Source organism: Symphalangus syndactylus, chromosome 8, assembly GCF_028878055.3.
Source record: "Symphalangus syndactylus isolate Jambi chromosome 8, NHGRI_mSymSyn1-v2.1_pri, whole genome shotgun sequence".
In the NCBI taxonomy this organism is placed as follows: Eukaryota; Metazoa; Chordata; class Mammalia; order Primates; family Hylobatidae; genus Symphalangus; species Symphalangus syndactylus.
In genome coordinates, this window is record NC_072430.2 from 21,601,944 (window position 1) to 21,615,827 (window position 13,884).

Below are 13,884 nucleotides of genomic sequence, written 5' to 3' on the forward strand. Positions count from 1 at the left end.
ACTGAGCTCGTATATGTCAAGCTCTTAGAGCAGTGCCCAGCACCTTGGCGAGTGCTCAAAATGACAGTGTGATGTAGTAGTAGTAGTGCTAATGTTGTTGCTGTTGCCGCACCTCAGTCTTGAATGCCATTCCTAGGACGTGGCAAACAAGAAAGCCAGCTGCACAGTGATGGGGCCCAGTGCCAACATGCTCTGGTCTCCAAAGCCAACTCTCTTGGCATATTGTTTGTAAGGCAGAACAGAGTATCTGAGAGCTCTTTGTGTCTAGAGAAAGGGCTGGGGGTTGGTTGCACCCCCTGCTAACACACACACACACACACACACACACACACCCAGGCAGGCTACGGGCTTTCTGGCCTTTGGGCTGTCTGGGCTGGGGACCCTCATGGCTGGTGATTCTCCTCCTCCCGCAGGACCGGGTAGATCTGCTGGAGCAGGTGGCCTGGGAGCATGAGGAGTACCAGGCAGGCGTGGACGAGTTCCAACTGTGGCTGAAGGCGGTGGTGGAGAAGGTGAATGGCTGCCTGGGGCGGAACTGCAAGCTGCCCATCACGCAGCGCCTCTCCACACTGCAGGTAATCCCCAGCTGTGTCTCAACCAGAGGGACCCTACGGACACTCACAGAGGGTGGGTTTTATGTCATAGTTCCTTTTGTTTTTTTGAGACGGAGTCTCGCTCTGTCGCCCAGGCTGGAGTGCAGTGGCGCGATCTCGGCTCACTGCAAGCTCCGCCTCCTAGGTTCACACCATTCTCCTGCCTCAGCCTCCTGAGTAGCTGGGACTACGGGTGCCCCGCCACCACGCCTGGCTAATTTTTTTGTATTTTTAGTAGAGACAGGGTTTCACTGTGTTAGCCAGGATGGTCTCAATCTCCTGACCTTGTGATCCACTAGCCTCGGGCTCCCAAAGTGCTGGGATTACAGGCTTGAACCACCGCACTCAGCCCTATGTCATAGTTTCTTTAATAGGACAGTGCTCAGTGCCACAGAATATATAAGAACCCATGGCCCACAGACCCCCGTGAGGAGAAGCGTGGAATCTAGTCTAAATGCTTGGGTCCTCAGAGGCTTTATGGAAATCCCTGGCCAGCAGAGCATTTGGAAACCCAGGACCACAGAAGCATGGTCTAGGCTGGTGGGTCTCCAATGGGGGGCATTTGGCAGTGTCTAGAGACGCCTCGCCCCGAGGAAAATCTTTGGCAATGTCCTAAGACGGTAGAGGGGCTGGATGCTGCTACTGCATCCGGGTGGCGGCCAGGGATGCTGCAAAACCACCCTACAGTGCACGGGACAGCCCCACACAGCGCAGAATGATCCAGCCCACATGGCAATGGGGCCAAGGGAGAAGAACCATGGTGCGGGCACCAGATCTGCCATCGGGAGACGCGGACTCCCCCCTTTTCACCTGCTGTGTGGCTTTCCATGAGCCCCTGACTCCCTCCATAAAGTGAGTGGGTAGAACGTCTTTAATAATTCAAGAACCACTTGATAAATTTTGCCACAACTGTGCAGTACCTGAACTATTTCTTTAACATTTGTATTTAAATGGACTCATTTTTTTTTAAAAAACTGATGATTATTTATTTAGAAAGAAAACATATCACTGTCATAAATGGAAAAGATGGTGCCGATTCCAAACAGGTAGATAATCACACAAATAAATACAATGAAACCGAACGGAGCCATTCAGTTCTATTTGGCTCCACACTGTTTCCAGCTGAAGGCGTGGAAAGGAAGATAAACAAATGTCAGAAAGTGTTCAAGACAGAAGCACCCAACAGAGACTTTCTCCTTGACTTAATCAAACGGCTTGAAAAAGACTTATGGGGAAGGAATAGGGTTCTCAGGTGGTGAGTCCATGCTACTTAAGGCAGACAGTCTAGCCCTTGGGAAGGCCCCTCTGGCTCTAACGCGGGACTCCAGGAATCAGTGTTTTGCAGGACAGTCCCAGTTCTGCTCTGGAAAATGCAGCAACTGTATTCTTTTTCCCTGCCTGTTTTTCCCTCACCCCCTCTACCCTCTTCAGGACATAGCCAAAGATTTTCCCAGGGGCGAGGAGTCTCTGGGGAGGCTGGAGGAGCAGTCTGTGGGTGTCATTCGGAACACCTCTCCTTTGGGTGCAGAGAAGATCACCGGAGAACTGGAAGAGATGAGGAAAGTTCTGGAGAAGCTGCGCGCCCTCTGGGAGGAGGAGGAGGAGCGGCTGCGGGGCCTGCTCCAGTCCAGGGGAGCCTGTGAGCAGCAGATTAAGCAGCTGGAGGCTGAGCTCAGTGAGTTCAGGATGGTCCTGCAGAGGCTGGCCCAGGAGGGCCTGCAGCCTGCGGCGAAGGCGGGGACCGAGGATGAGCTGGTGGCACACTGGAGACGCTACTCGGTAAGCGTGCTTGGCTGAGTCATGGAGCCCAGGGTGCTGTCTGTGCCCCAGGATCCTGGCACTCAGACCTCCTTTGTGATGGAGAATCAGGTTGAGCCCTGAGCACACTCACTCTGTTTCTCCGGGATTCTTGGTATCTCAGCTCCCTGAGCGGGGAGTAGACAAGATAGGTGTTTATCCCCATTTTCTGGATGAGGAAGCTGGGGCCTGCAGAGATTTTTTTTCCCAACATCCCTAGAGTCACATGGTGGGTCTGTGAATAAATAACAGCAGAGGTGGATTGGGCAGCCAGGTTTGGGCCTCAAAGCTACTCTCTTGCCCCCGGTGGTGGGATAAGGTGTGGGCTTCCTTTGCGTGGAACAGGGAATATTAGATCAGAAGGGGAAACTTTTTTTTTTTTTTTTTGAGACGGAGTCTCGCTCTGTCGCCCAGGCTGGAGTGCAGTGGTGCAATCTCTGCTCACTGCAAGCTCCGCCTCCCGGGTTCATGCCATTCTCCTGCCTCAGCCTCTCTGAGTAGCTGGGACTACAGGTGCCTGCCACCGCGCCTGGCTAATTTTTTTGTATTTTTAGTAGAGACGGGGTTTCACCATGGTCTCGATCTCCTGACCTCGTGATCCACCTGCCTCGGCCTCCCAAAGTGCTGGGATTACAAGCGTGAGCCACCGCACCCGGCCCAGAAGGGGAAACTCTTAATGAGGAGATGATGGGGAACGAACATGGGCCTTTAGGAGGCCAAGCAGCAGAGGCTCACCGTGGTGGGGGGTGCTTCCCAGACCCCGACATGACATCCCATCAGAGGCTCCCCACCCCTCCCCCGAGGTATACGAACTGAAGCTTGACTTGTGGATAAAGAGAGTTTTTTTTTTTTTTTTTTTTTTTTTTTTGAGGCGGAGTCTCCCTCTGTCGCCCAGGCTGGAGTGCAGTGGCGGGATCTCGGCTCACTGCAAGCTCCGCCTCCCAGGTTCGCGCCATTCTCCTGCCTCAGCCTCCCAAGCAGCTGGGACTACAGGCGCCCGCCACCATGCCCGGCTAATTTTTTTTTGTATTTTTAGTAGAGACAGGGTTTCACCGTGGTCTCGAGCTCCTGACCTCGTGATCCGCCCGCTTCGGCCTCCCAAAGTGCTGGGATTACAAGCGTGAGCCACCGCGCCCGGCCGATAAAGAGAGTTTTAAAATAAGAAGCAATGGCCCTCCCCACCTCTGTCCTTATTTATTGTTAACTCAGGATCACGACTTCATGAGAGGAGATATCTCCAAGGGGAGCCATCTCAGATCTTACCTGCATTCTGCCACTGTTGTTACATGTTTTCTCTTCCTTCTAATCTTTCCTCATATGCAAAAATATTTTTTGTCGGGAGAAACAAAGGGCTGTCTTCTCATTTGATCTTGTAGCACAACAGGTTACCCTGCAGTGATCACCTTCCTCCGAAGGGAACTGTCCCCCGCTTTAGGACTGTCTGCCTCAAGGCGCCTTGGAGGTGGTATGGCACAGTGGTGAAGGGTGAGGACTTTGGGGCCAGACTAGCTGGGTTTAAGTCCTAGTTTCTCCGCTTGCTAACTGAGTGGCTTTTGGAAAATTACTTTAACCTCTGTTATGTGTGAAATGAAGCACTGAGAGGCTAGGAGACTTGCCCGTGGTTATACATCCAATAGGTGGAGACAGGGATTTTAACTTGAACCTAGGTAATCTGACTCAAGGTCATATGCTTCCAACCACTGGGCCAGCTCAGGCTCCCAGTTCTAGAAAATTAACATAGCAAGAGGAACAGACCAGGAATCCAGACATCAGTGGATCCATCCCCCCTGGGACTGCAACCCTGGGATGCTCCCAAGAGGGCACAGGGCTGGGTATGACTTGCGTTATCCCTCTGCTGACCAGAACCGGACCCTCATCTGTTTCAGGGAGACTGCAGCAAAGGTTGAAGTCAGGGTGGATTTGTGGCTTATCCAGTGTCTGGTCAGGAAATGCAAGTACCTGGCAGGGTCCACCCTCCTGAGCCTCCCAAGGAATCAGCAAACTAAACCTGACAACATTATAGGTCCCAACATGGCATGTCAGAGCTGGAAGGGATGTGGTCTTATTTTACAAGGAGGGAACTGAGCCTAGAAAAAGGTCATGCTTAGCCAGGCCACCCAGCCATGGGGCAGCGTCCTTCCCAGGAATGAGGGCCCTGGGTGTTCCAGCACTGCCTCAAGTTGATGATGGGCCTTCCAGTGGCCTGGACAGGCCTCTCTCCAGGGGCAGCCCCCGGTCTTGCTCACCCTCTGCACCCTTGCCCTTCCTCGGCTGAATTCCTGCAGGCTGGCCAGCTTTCCTGACTACTGATATGCTGGGCTTCTTCATGAATGATTTTCAACCTGCCAGTTCCCACAAACCAACTGTGTCTGGTCTTCTGTGAAAACTTCATAGACGTCATTATGTTTGCTAACTAATTGAATAGCGATAGGAACATTTTTGAGAATGAGCAGGGCTGGCTGGGCAGATTCCGTGTCCTTCTGCCTACATAGTGGCCCCTATTGCCCCAGCTGCTGCCTAAAATCCTTCCCTCTATTTGTGCTTTCTCCCTTGAGCTTAATACTCTAAACCCTGTTCATCCGTGGGTCACCCCAGGCTAAGCCTAATTGGAGCTGCCCCTGGTTCCCTGTGAATGGAGGATCCATCAGAGGTCGGTATGGTCAAGAAGGGCAGAAGCACAAGGCTGCCTCCTGGGATTGAGGGAGCTGGGAATGGGGAGGGACCAACGCACCCCTGCTCTGTACCAAGTGCCTTGTCAATATCACCCGACCCATGTGGTTGGTGAGAGTGGCCCCATTTATCAGTGAGGAAACAGCCCAAAGTGCACAGCTAGGAGAAGAAAGAGGTGGGTCTCCAGGCCAGCTCTGTGTTGTGGCAAAGCCCAGCACTTTCTACTACCCCACCCTGCCTCCTACTGAGCAGGGCCAAGCAAGGGGCTGGGAGTCCTGCAGATCAAGGTCAAACATGGAACTTCCCAGGACAGCAGGGCAAGGCTGTGTCTGGAGTGTCTGCACACGCTGACGTGAAGCAGCTTAGGAATTGTTCATGCAAATAGCTTCTAGGCTTGCCGAGAATAATAACTGGGTTCACAAATCACCTTTAGAGGCATGAAGAGGCCCTGCTCTGATGTCGGGTCCACCATCTACAGACGCTGCAACCATCAGAGAGCGCTTAGCCCAAGTTTCATTGTAAATAACATTGGGACACGGAGACTAGCCTTTCAGGACTGTTGTGAGGCTTAAACGAATGGGACACCCAGGGCACTCAGCCTGGCATTGGTGTCCCCTGAGTATTAGTTATTTGTACCATTAGGAGCTAGTGTTTGCCATGACAATGCTGGGAGGTAGGGGACAATAAAGAGCGGAACTGTAGCCCAGCAACAGACAGTAAAGGCTGAGTTCCAGGTCATGGAGCTGGAGATGGGAGGGCAGGGGCTGAGCTCAGGAGTGGGGCCCCAGTTCCTGTCCCTGGTGACAGTTTCTTCCCAGCCTGGCCCACCCCCACTGGCCACGCTCACCCTCCTGCACACACACACTCATCCTGTTGAGGAGCTTCACCTCCCACTGTGGTGTCGTCATGTGCCGCAGGCAACACGGGCGGCGCTGGCCTCGGAGGAGCCCCGGGTGGATCGGCTGCAAGCCCGGCTGAAGGAGCTCATCGTCTTCCCTCACAACCTGAAGCCACTCTCCGATAGTGTGGTTGCTGCCATCCAGGAGTATCAGAGGTATCTGGGAAGGCCAAGGGTGGTGGGAATCAGGGTGTGCTGGAACCCACATTTCCCCATCTCCAGAAGGAGGGCTTGCTTTCTCCTGCAACACAGTAACTTCTAAATCATTCTTTGCATCTCTCAATGACTGGCTTTTACAGGTTCTCACTTGGCTCAGACACTGTCCCCTTTGACTGTTTTGCATTTGCTCCCAGAAAGAGGCCTGAACTTTGCATTCATCCAGGCTAGTGGCTCAGCCACCCATCCTATCATGACTCTTTATGCAGGTTAGCATTGGGGAGGGGTGATGGCCCAAAGGGAGGGCTTTTCAATAGACAGACTCCATTCCCCTGCCTTCGGATGCTGACTTCAACATCTGAGCCATCTCCAGACCAGCCTCCATGTGCCCCTCAGACCCCGGGCTCAGGCACAGCAGGACCTCTAGCTTCCTAGTTTTGCAAATGCAGCAGCCCTGTATCCTCTCTGTGTGGAACCGAGCAAAGTGTTGATTTGAAATCTGTTACCTGTCTTCACTGCATGAGCCTCCGAGGTGTTCTGAACATGGTACAACTGTCCACGCAGCTATCGCGCATCTCCTACCTCTGCCTGGTACAGGGAGCTCCTTCAGAATAAACAAAGGGTGCTCCTACCTTTGCTGTGTATCTGTCATCCGACAGCATGCTCAGGCCTATATCTATAAAACTGGGGCAGTGGTCTGGATCCTCCGTGGGATGCTAAGGTAGGGGTAGGGCTGGGGTTAGGGGGTTGGATTTCCTGCGCACAAAGTAGCCAGGGAGACAGAGTGGCCAAGGGTCTTCCTCTCCCTCTGGTTTCTCTCACTGAGGTTTCAGGTATTGGTTTCCTATGACTTGGTGCTGGACATTGTGTTTGAAAAATTACTTGTAGAAATTAAATGGGCCTAGAATGACGGTACCTTACTCAAGAAAGGGTTTTGCTTGCTTCTGCCAGGTGCCTGGGGGCAGGCAGGGCTGGTCTAGGGTCTCCATAATTTATCTTCAAGGCTTGTATTATTCCCTGGTCATGAAGCTGGGCCATCCGTCTGTTGGACTGGCTTGCTTGCAGTGTACTTTTATCCTCAGGGCATGGACCTTTGCGATCCCAGCTTCATGTGAGGTGCTGTTTTCAGAATCTGCCCATTTTTGATAGACCCTTATCCTGAGAGGCTGCCAAACCCTAACTCAGTTTTGCAGCTATTGCTTCCAGATTGGTAAATGCCCTCAGGGTCAAAGATGGTTAGACTCACATTTCTATTATTTGTTTTTTAAAACTTTGATCAAGCAATTTGTTTGTCTTTTGTTTTTGTACTCAGTGGGAGGGCCAGTCTGAATTAATGATTCTTCCGTTCCTGGAGGAATAATGTCTCCATGTGTCATCTCATCTAACACTTAGAATGATTATATGAGAGGGGCACCGTGTTGCCGATTTCATAGGTGAGAAAACTGAAGCTTGTTAATGTTGAGCCACTTAAGGTCGTATAGCTGGCCTTTCTGGCTCCAAACTCCCAGCTCTTTATACCTACTATAGAATCAGAGAACACTCATGCCTTTTATTTATTTATGTATTTATTTTGGAGACAGGTGTCGCTCTGTCACCTAGGTTGGAGTGCGGCGATGCAATCACAGCTCACTGCAACCTCGAACTCCTGGGCTGAAGCAATCCTCCTACCTCAGCCTCCCGAGTAGCTAGGACTACAGGCATACACTATGATGCCTGGCTAATTTTTAAATTTTTTTTTTTTTTTAGAGATGGGGTCTTGCTATGTTGCCCAGGCTGGTCTCGTACTCCTGGCCTCAAGTGATCCTCCTGCTTTGGCCTCCCAAATTGCTGGGACTACAGGTGTGAGCCACCATATCCTGCCCATGAATGTAAATTATATAAGAGCCTACAGGTCCCAAGGAGCCCCAGTGTCTGTCCTCAGGAAGACCCCAGGCCTGCTGCAATGCCTTTTCATAGTGATATTAATCAAAGTCCCTTCCAGCTACATCTTCTGTCTACTGCTGCAGACATTCCCAGCAACTGAAATAGGAGAAGGCCCACCCTGGGAGCAGTGCATGCTGGGCCTCTTGAGGGTCTTGGCGGAGGCCTCATCCCTGGACTGAACCCACTCTCTCTCCTCCCTCATTTTCTCCCTCCACGCTCCTTGCAGCCTGAAGGTGAAGAGTGCCAGGCTGCACAATGCCGTGGGGGTAGAGCTGTGGCAGCATTTCCAGCGGCCTCTGCAGGATCTGCAGCTGTGGAAGGCCCTGGCCCAGCGGCTCTTGGAGGTCACTGCCAGCCTGCCGGACCTGCCTTCCCTCCACACCTTCCTGCCCCAGATCGAGGTAACCGTGGTCCTGCCAACTGGGTGCGGCTGGGGTGGGCCACTGGCGGGGCATGGTGTTTCAGCCTCTCTCCCAAGGGAAGGCCGGTTGCCGGGAGCTCCGGATATCTGGAGAGAGCTCACTGGGCCCGGTCTGCTGAGTCTGGTGCACAGGGAGTGTCCGTGCTTGCCTGTTACATTGACAAAGGTCAGCTCGGCTCCTGGGCAGGAGGCGAAGCCTGCTGCCTGGGGATTAACCCGGGGCTCCGTACGGACGCTCCCCACCCGCAAGCATCTACCAAGTGGAGGCATCAGCAGTCCTGCGAGAGCAGCGTTATCAGGCCATTGCCTTTACTGCGGCTCCAAGTGGCAGGAAACCTGACCTGACCTGCGGTATCTTAAAACAGTGACATTCAGGCAGTCCAGGGTGCCAGGCCACAGCTCAGTGGTGTCACCAGGACCAAGCCCTTTGTAGATCTAAGCCAGGTCTCCCCTCATGGCCCTAGCATGGCTGCTGTGGCTCCAAACGTGCGTCTCCCATGAACAACAACTGGCTCCGGATGGAGCCGCGGATGCATGGGGCTCTCTCCACCTCCAGTTCTGCCTTTCAAATCCTCCCCTGACTCCTGCACACTCCCCTTACATCTCATTGGCTGGTCAAGGTCGTATGATTATTCCTGGCCCAATCACCGGCAAGGATGATGGGATTACCGTAACCGGTTTGTACCAATTAGACTCAGTGCCCCGGAACTGAGCATTTTGCATCCCAAAATGCTGGTTGTTTGGGAAGAGAGAAGGAGGAATGGCTGTGGGATGAGCAGAAGACAGCATCTGCCATGATGCCCATCACTATGGTGTCCCCAGTGTGCCTATACATACTGTCTCTGGCATCACTGAACTCTGAAGTCCATAAAATGATTTTGTGTCTAGAGATTCTTAGACACAAAGAGTGGGAAAAGACTCAAACGTGTGTGAGATGTATAATTATTCTGATTATAAAAGGCACACCTACTTGGAGACTGTAAAGGTGTGTGAAGAAGAAAACAAAAAGCTCCCATTATCCCACAAGCCATAGGGATGAGCATGTTGGGGCAATTTCTCCATCGCTTTTTATGCCTACTTGGTATTACTGGGGAGAACCAATAACCAGGGTTGGCCCCTGCTCACCCTTGGGTACACTACTTGGCCATGTGCCTGCATTTTGAAACATCTACCCTTGTGATTTTCCGCTTGGGGCTTATATTGGGACAAGAATTTGTTTTCTCTCTTCTTTGCTTTTTTTTTTTTTGGAGACGAAGTCTTGCTCTATCACCCAGGCTGTTGTGCAGTGGCGCGATCTCAGCTCACTGCAACCTCTGCCTCCCGGGTTCAAGAGATTCTCCTGCCTCAGCCTCCCAAGTAGCTGGGATTACAGGCACGCACCACCATGCCTGGCTACTTTTTTGTATTTTCAGTAGAGACGGGGTTTCATCATGTTGGCCAGGCCGGTCTTGAGCTCCTGACCTCAAGTGAGCTGCCTGCCCTGGCCTCCCAAAGTGCTAGGATTAGACATGAGCCACTGTGCCAGACCTCCCTTAATAGTTTTTAAGCTGCAGGGCATGCCCTTTCTTTCCAAGGGTCCAGTGGGCCCCTTCTCCCAGCCCCATGCTCCAAAGGATGGTGGGCCATCTTTTCTAGGTACTCCTCAGGGCATCCTCGAGTGAATTTCATGTGTGCCACAAACCTCAATTTTAGACCAGAAGATCCCAAATCTGTCCTTTATATCTGATTAAATCCATTTAGGTATTTCCGTGAGATATGGTCACCAAGAGGCAGAAGATTTAATTACAATTTTTATGTATTTGGGATCAAGTTCTATAATTGTATATTCTGATATTCTCACTCCACACATTTGAGCTTTTGTTCTCAGCATCATTTAAAATCATTCAAATGAAAGTGATCATTTTCAATGGCTGGATCATATTCTATTTTGGAGTGTGCCATAATGTAATGTATCCACAATTAGAGGCTTAGGTTGTTACTGATTTTTTATTGTCATAATTCACATATTTTGAATATCTATACACATGTAGTTTTATTTCCATTTCTACCATGATCTTCCTTATTTTGCAGATGAGGGATCAGAGCCAGGGAACCTATTTGACAAAAGAGGAAACTGAGGCTCAGATCTGCCCATAGCTTCCTAAATAGTACATAATCCAGACCCATGATCTCAGCTCCCCAGCCTAAACTCTTAACTTCCGTGATATTGTGTCTGAGCTTGGTGAGAAGGGGGTAAAGGTGACTCCCCTACAGTGAGAGGCTTGACCTCTGTGCGGCGGAACACAAGCTAGATGCCCTGGTGTGCAGGTCATGCCAGTACAGCTGTATCAGCTGTGGTTACACTGCCTCTTCCAGAAACACCTGCCTTTCAAGGCCTGTCATCAGTACTGCCTTCTCCAAAGTAATACTCGATTTCCCCAACCAGGAGTGTCTACCTCTGCCTTGAACTCCCACGGCACTAGCTCCAGCTTTGCTTAAAGAATGACCACTTTCTGTCTTGTATTGAAGTGACTTTCCTGGGTTGGAATCTTTGTTCTTTCTCTCCCAACCCCGTGCCTAGCTCAGTCTTTTAAGTCTGAGAGTGGGTTCTCAGCAACATCATCAGGTATAAAATGAAAGAACTCTGGCGGAAGACAAAACCTCTGGCTTCCAGAACCCCAGACTTTCGATTAGAAATGCAAGAGGTGCTTACCTGAAACAGCTGGAGAGGCAACAGGAGCCGGAGGCTTGGTTCAGGCTCTAAGAATTGCAGGGCTTTGGGGGCAAGAGGAGTGAGTGTAGGCTGGGAATGGGGTCACAGAAGGCTTCCTGGAGGAGGTAGGGCCTGGGCTGCACAGAGTTCAGGCTGTATGGCAGCCTGCTACAATTGTAGGAGGCTTCTGGGCACCCCCCTTAGTTCTCCTCTTTGCCTGGCAAACTCCTGCACAACAGCAGTCTGCTGAGTATCACCTCCTCTGGGAAGCCTTCCTGAATTCTCTCTGATCATGCTCCTACAGGTCTGTAGCTCCCTTCAAAATGTCCAAAACACTATTGCAGATAGCGCTGGGGGGTGCGTCCACTGTTGTTGGTGACGGGGGTCACTGAGTAGAGGATCAAGCCGGCTGGTTCTGGGTTCTGCTGCAATGTGGCGGCTCGGTGGTGGGGAGCCAACTAACTAGGAGGCAGTAGCCATTCCGGAGCTGTGTGGTCCAGGTTTCCAAGGCTGAGGGTGCACTGCAGTCAGGGGCAGAGGCCATGGAGAGGAGACAGACTTCTGAGGCCTGTAGGAGGTGGATATTACTCAGGCTTGAGTATCAAGACAGATGTGGGAGGTGAGAGAGGAATCAAAGTTGACCCCGAAACTCAGGTCCTTGCCAGCTCATTTTGTTTCTACTTGAGTTTGCTGCTTCCTCAGACACCTGCACAAAGATGAGCTTCCTAAGCAGTTGCAACCAGAATAGTTGTGCCCCTGGCTCTGTTTCTGAGCTGTGTCCTGCCCGGTCTGTGGTTCACGGAAGCCTTGTCTCCCACAGGCAGCCCTGATGGAAAGCTCCCGCCTGAAAGAGCTGCTGACGATGCTGCAGCTGAAGAAAGACCTCTTGATTGGCGTCTTTGGCCAGGAGAGAGCCACGGCATTCGTGGAGCAGGTGGCAGGTTCCGTGAGGGACAGAGACCTGCTGCATAACAGCCTCCTGCAGAGGAAAAGCAAACTGCAGGTGTGCAGCACCAGGCATCTGCTGGGGACTCGGCTTGGCCATGGGGCTGGAGCACCCACTGGGGAGGCAGATGGCCCTGTGTTCTAAACTCAGCTCTGCCACTTGCCACTGTGTGGCCCTGGGTGTGTCCCTTTGTCCCTGACAATCTCAGCCTCCTCATGTGTAAAGTGGGTAGGATTCTTGCATGGTCCCTCTAACTGGTTTCCTAGTCACCACCTGTCTACCTCCAAGCCCTGTCCCCAAGCCCCCTGCAATCAAATTGAATCCAGTCCAGTCTTCTCCAGACCCTCCCTTCTGATGGGAGGGTCAAATAAGAAAATGGCGCTAAAAGTCCTTGTAAAATTTAAACTACCCTGGAGCTGGAAGCTCATATTAGTGACACATTTCAAAATGACTACACTACATCAATGACATGGCATGGCACGTTGTGGACAGCTTACTCTTTTAGGTAACAAATGTTTGCTGAGCATCTAATGATGATGACAATAATAACTATGATCTATGGGGCACTGGCTATGGGCCAGGGCATTGCTAAGAGCTCCAGATCCTTGATCTTATCTAATCCACATAAGAGCACTATGAGGGAGGTACTGTTATTTTTCTTGTTTTACACATGAGGACACTGAAGCAGGATGGTCAAGAAGGTGGCTCATGGTCCATATGGGGTACAGCCAGGACCCAGCCCATGATTTCAGCTCCCGTGCATGTTCCCTCCATCCGCAGGGCCTGGTGCAGTTCTAGGAGCTGGGGGGATGAAGAAAGGAAGCCAAGGTCTTCACCCTCAAACACTCACAGCTTTTGCTCGTGGACACGAATAAGTAGGCAATTACTAGAAGACATCAAAGTGCTGTTTTACAGCAAGAGTTGGCAGACTGTTTCTGTGAAGGGCCAGATAGTGAAGGTTTTAGAGTCTGCAGGGCAGGCGGTCTCTCTCGCAGCTCCTCAGTGCCACCACTGCAGCGTGGACACAGCTATAAACGTATGGGCATGGCTGGGTTCCTATAAAACTTTATTTACAGAAACAGGCCTCTGGTGGGATTTGGTCAGTGGGTGGAGGAGTGTAGCCTGCCCCAGTTCTAGAGGGATGTGGCCAAAGTGTTCTGTGAGGACACTATGGTGACTCTAAGGAGAGGCACCCAACTCCATGAGGGCTCAGGGAAGGCTTCCTGGAGGGGGTGGCGCCTGAGTGAGCATGAGCTGGCCGAGACGAAGAGCAGCCTGGCTGCACGGGTCAGGTCTCACCAACACAGCGCCTGTGAGCAACGCTCTTAATTTGCACACTGTCCTGTGTCTCTGCAGAGCCTGCTCGCTCAGCACAAAGACTTTGGAGCAGCTTTCGAGCCCCTGCAGAGGAAGCTCTTGGACCTCCAAGTCAGGGTCCAAGCCGAGAAGGAGCTTCAGCGGGACCTTCCTGGAAAACAGGCCCAGCTCTCAAGGTTGCAGGTGAGGGGTTTGTGAGGCCTGAATCACTCCTGCCCAGGTGCTCAGCTGCACCTGGAAGCGGCTTCTTTCTCTAGCAGTAACCAGCAAAGCAACAGCTGCCGTGAGCCAGAAATTTAGACCCTTAGCTGAGATCTGACCTCTCATCTCAACAGAACCTCTGCTTATTTATCTGATGGTTCCTGACCTCAAACAACTGAGTCTTGAACTCAGCAAAATGACAAGCTTTTTGTTTACTCCTCAGTTCCTAAGTCTAACATTGGTATTTGTTTTTAGAATTGCTTTGCTAAG

At 51.7% G+C, this 13,884-nt stretch overlaps 1 protein-coding gene across 3 annotated transcripts in view; it reads left to right on the forward strand.

Moving 5' to 3' along the window:
* The window catches only part of SYNE3 (spectrin repeat containing nuclear envelope family member 3), a 108,239-nt gene that overhangs the window by 58,396 nt on the left and 35,959 nt on the right, over positions 1-13,884 (forward strand). For all 3 annotated transcript variants that reach the window (XM_055288275.2, XM_063645493.1, XM_055288274.2), the window contains exons 5-10: positions 414-575; positions 2,025-2,372; positions 5,978-6,114; positions 8,264-8,438; positions 11,971-12,153; positions 13,453-13,596. In XM_055288275.2, the coding sequence (XP_055144250.1) occupies positions 414-575; positions 2,025-2,372; positions 5,978-6,114; positions 8,264-8,438; positions 11,971-12,153; positions 13,453-13,596 (1,149 nt within the window). The remainder of the gene's footprint in view (positions 1-413; positions 576-2,024; positions 2,373-5,977; positions 6,115-8,263; positions 8,439-11,970; positions 12,154-13,452; positions 13,597-13,884) is intronic.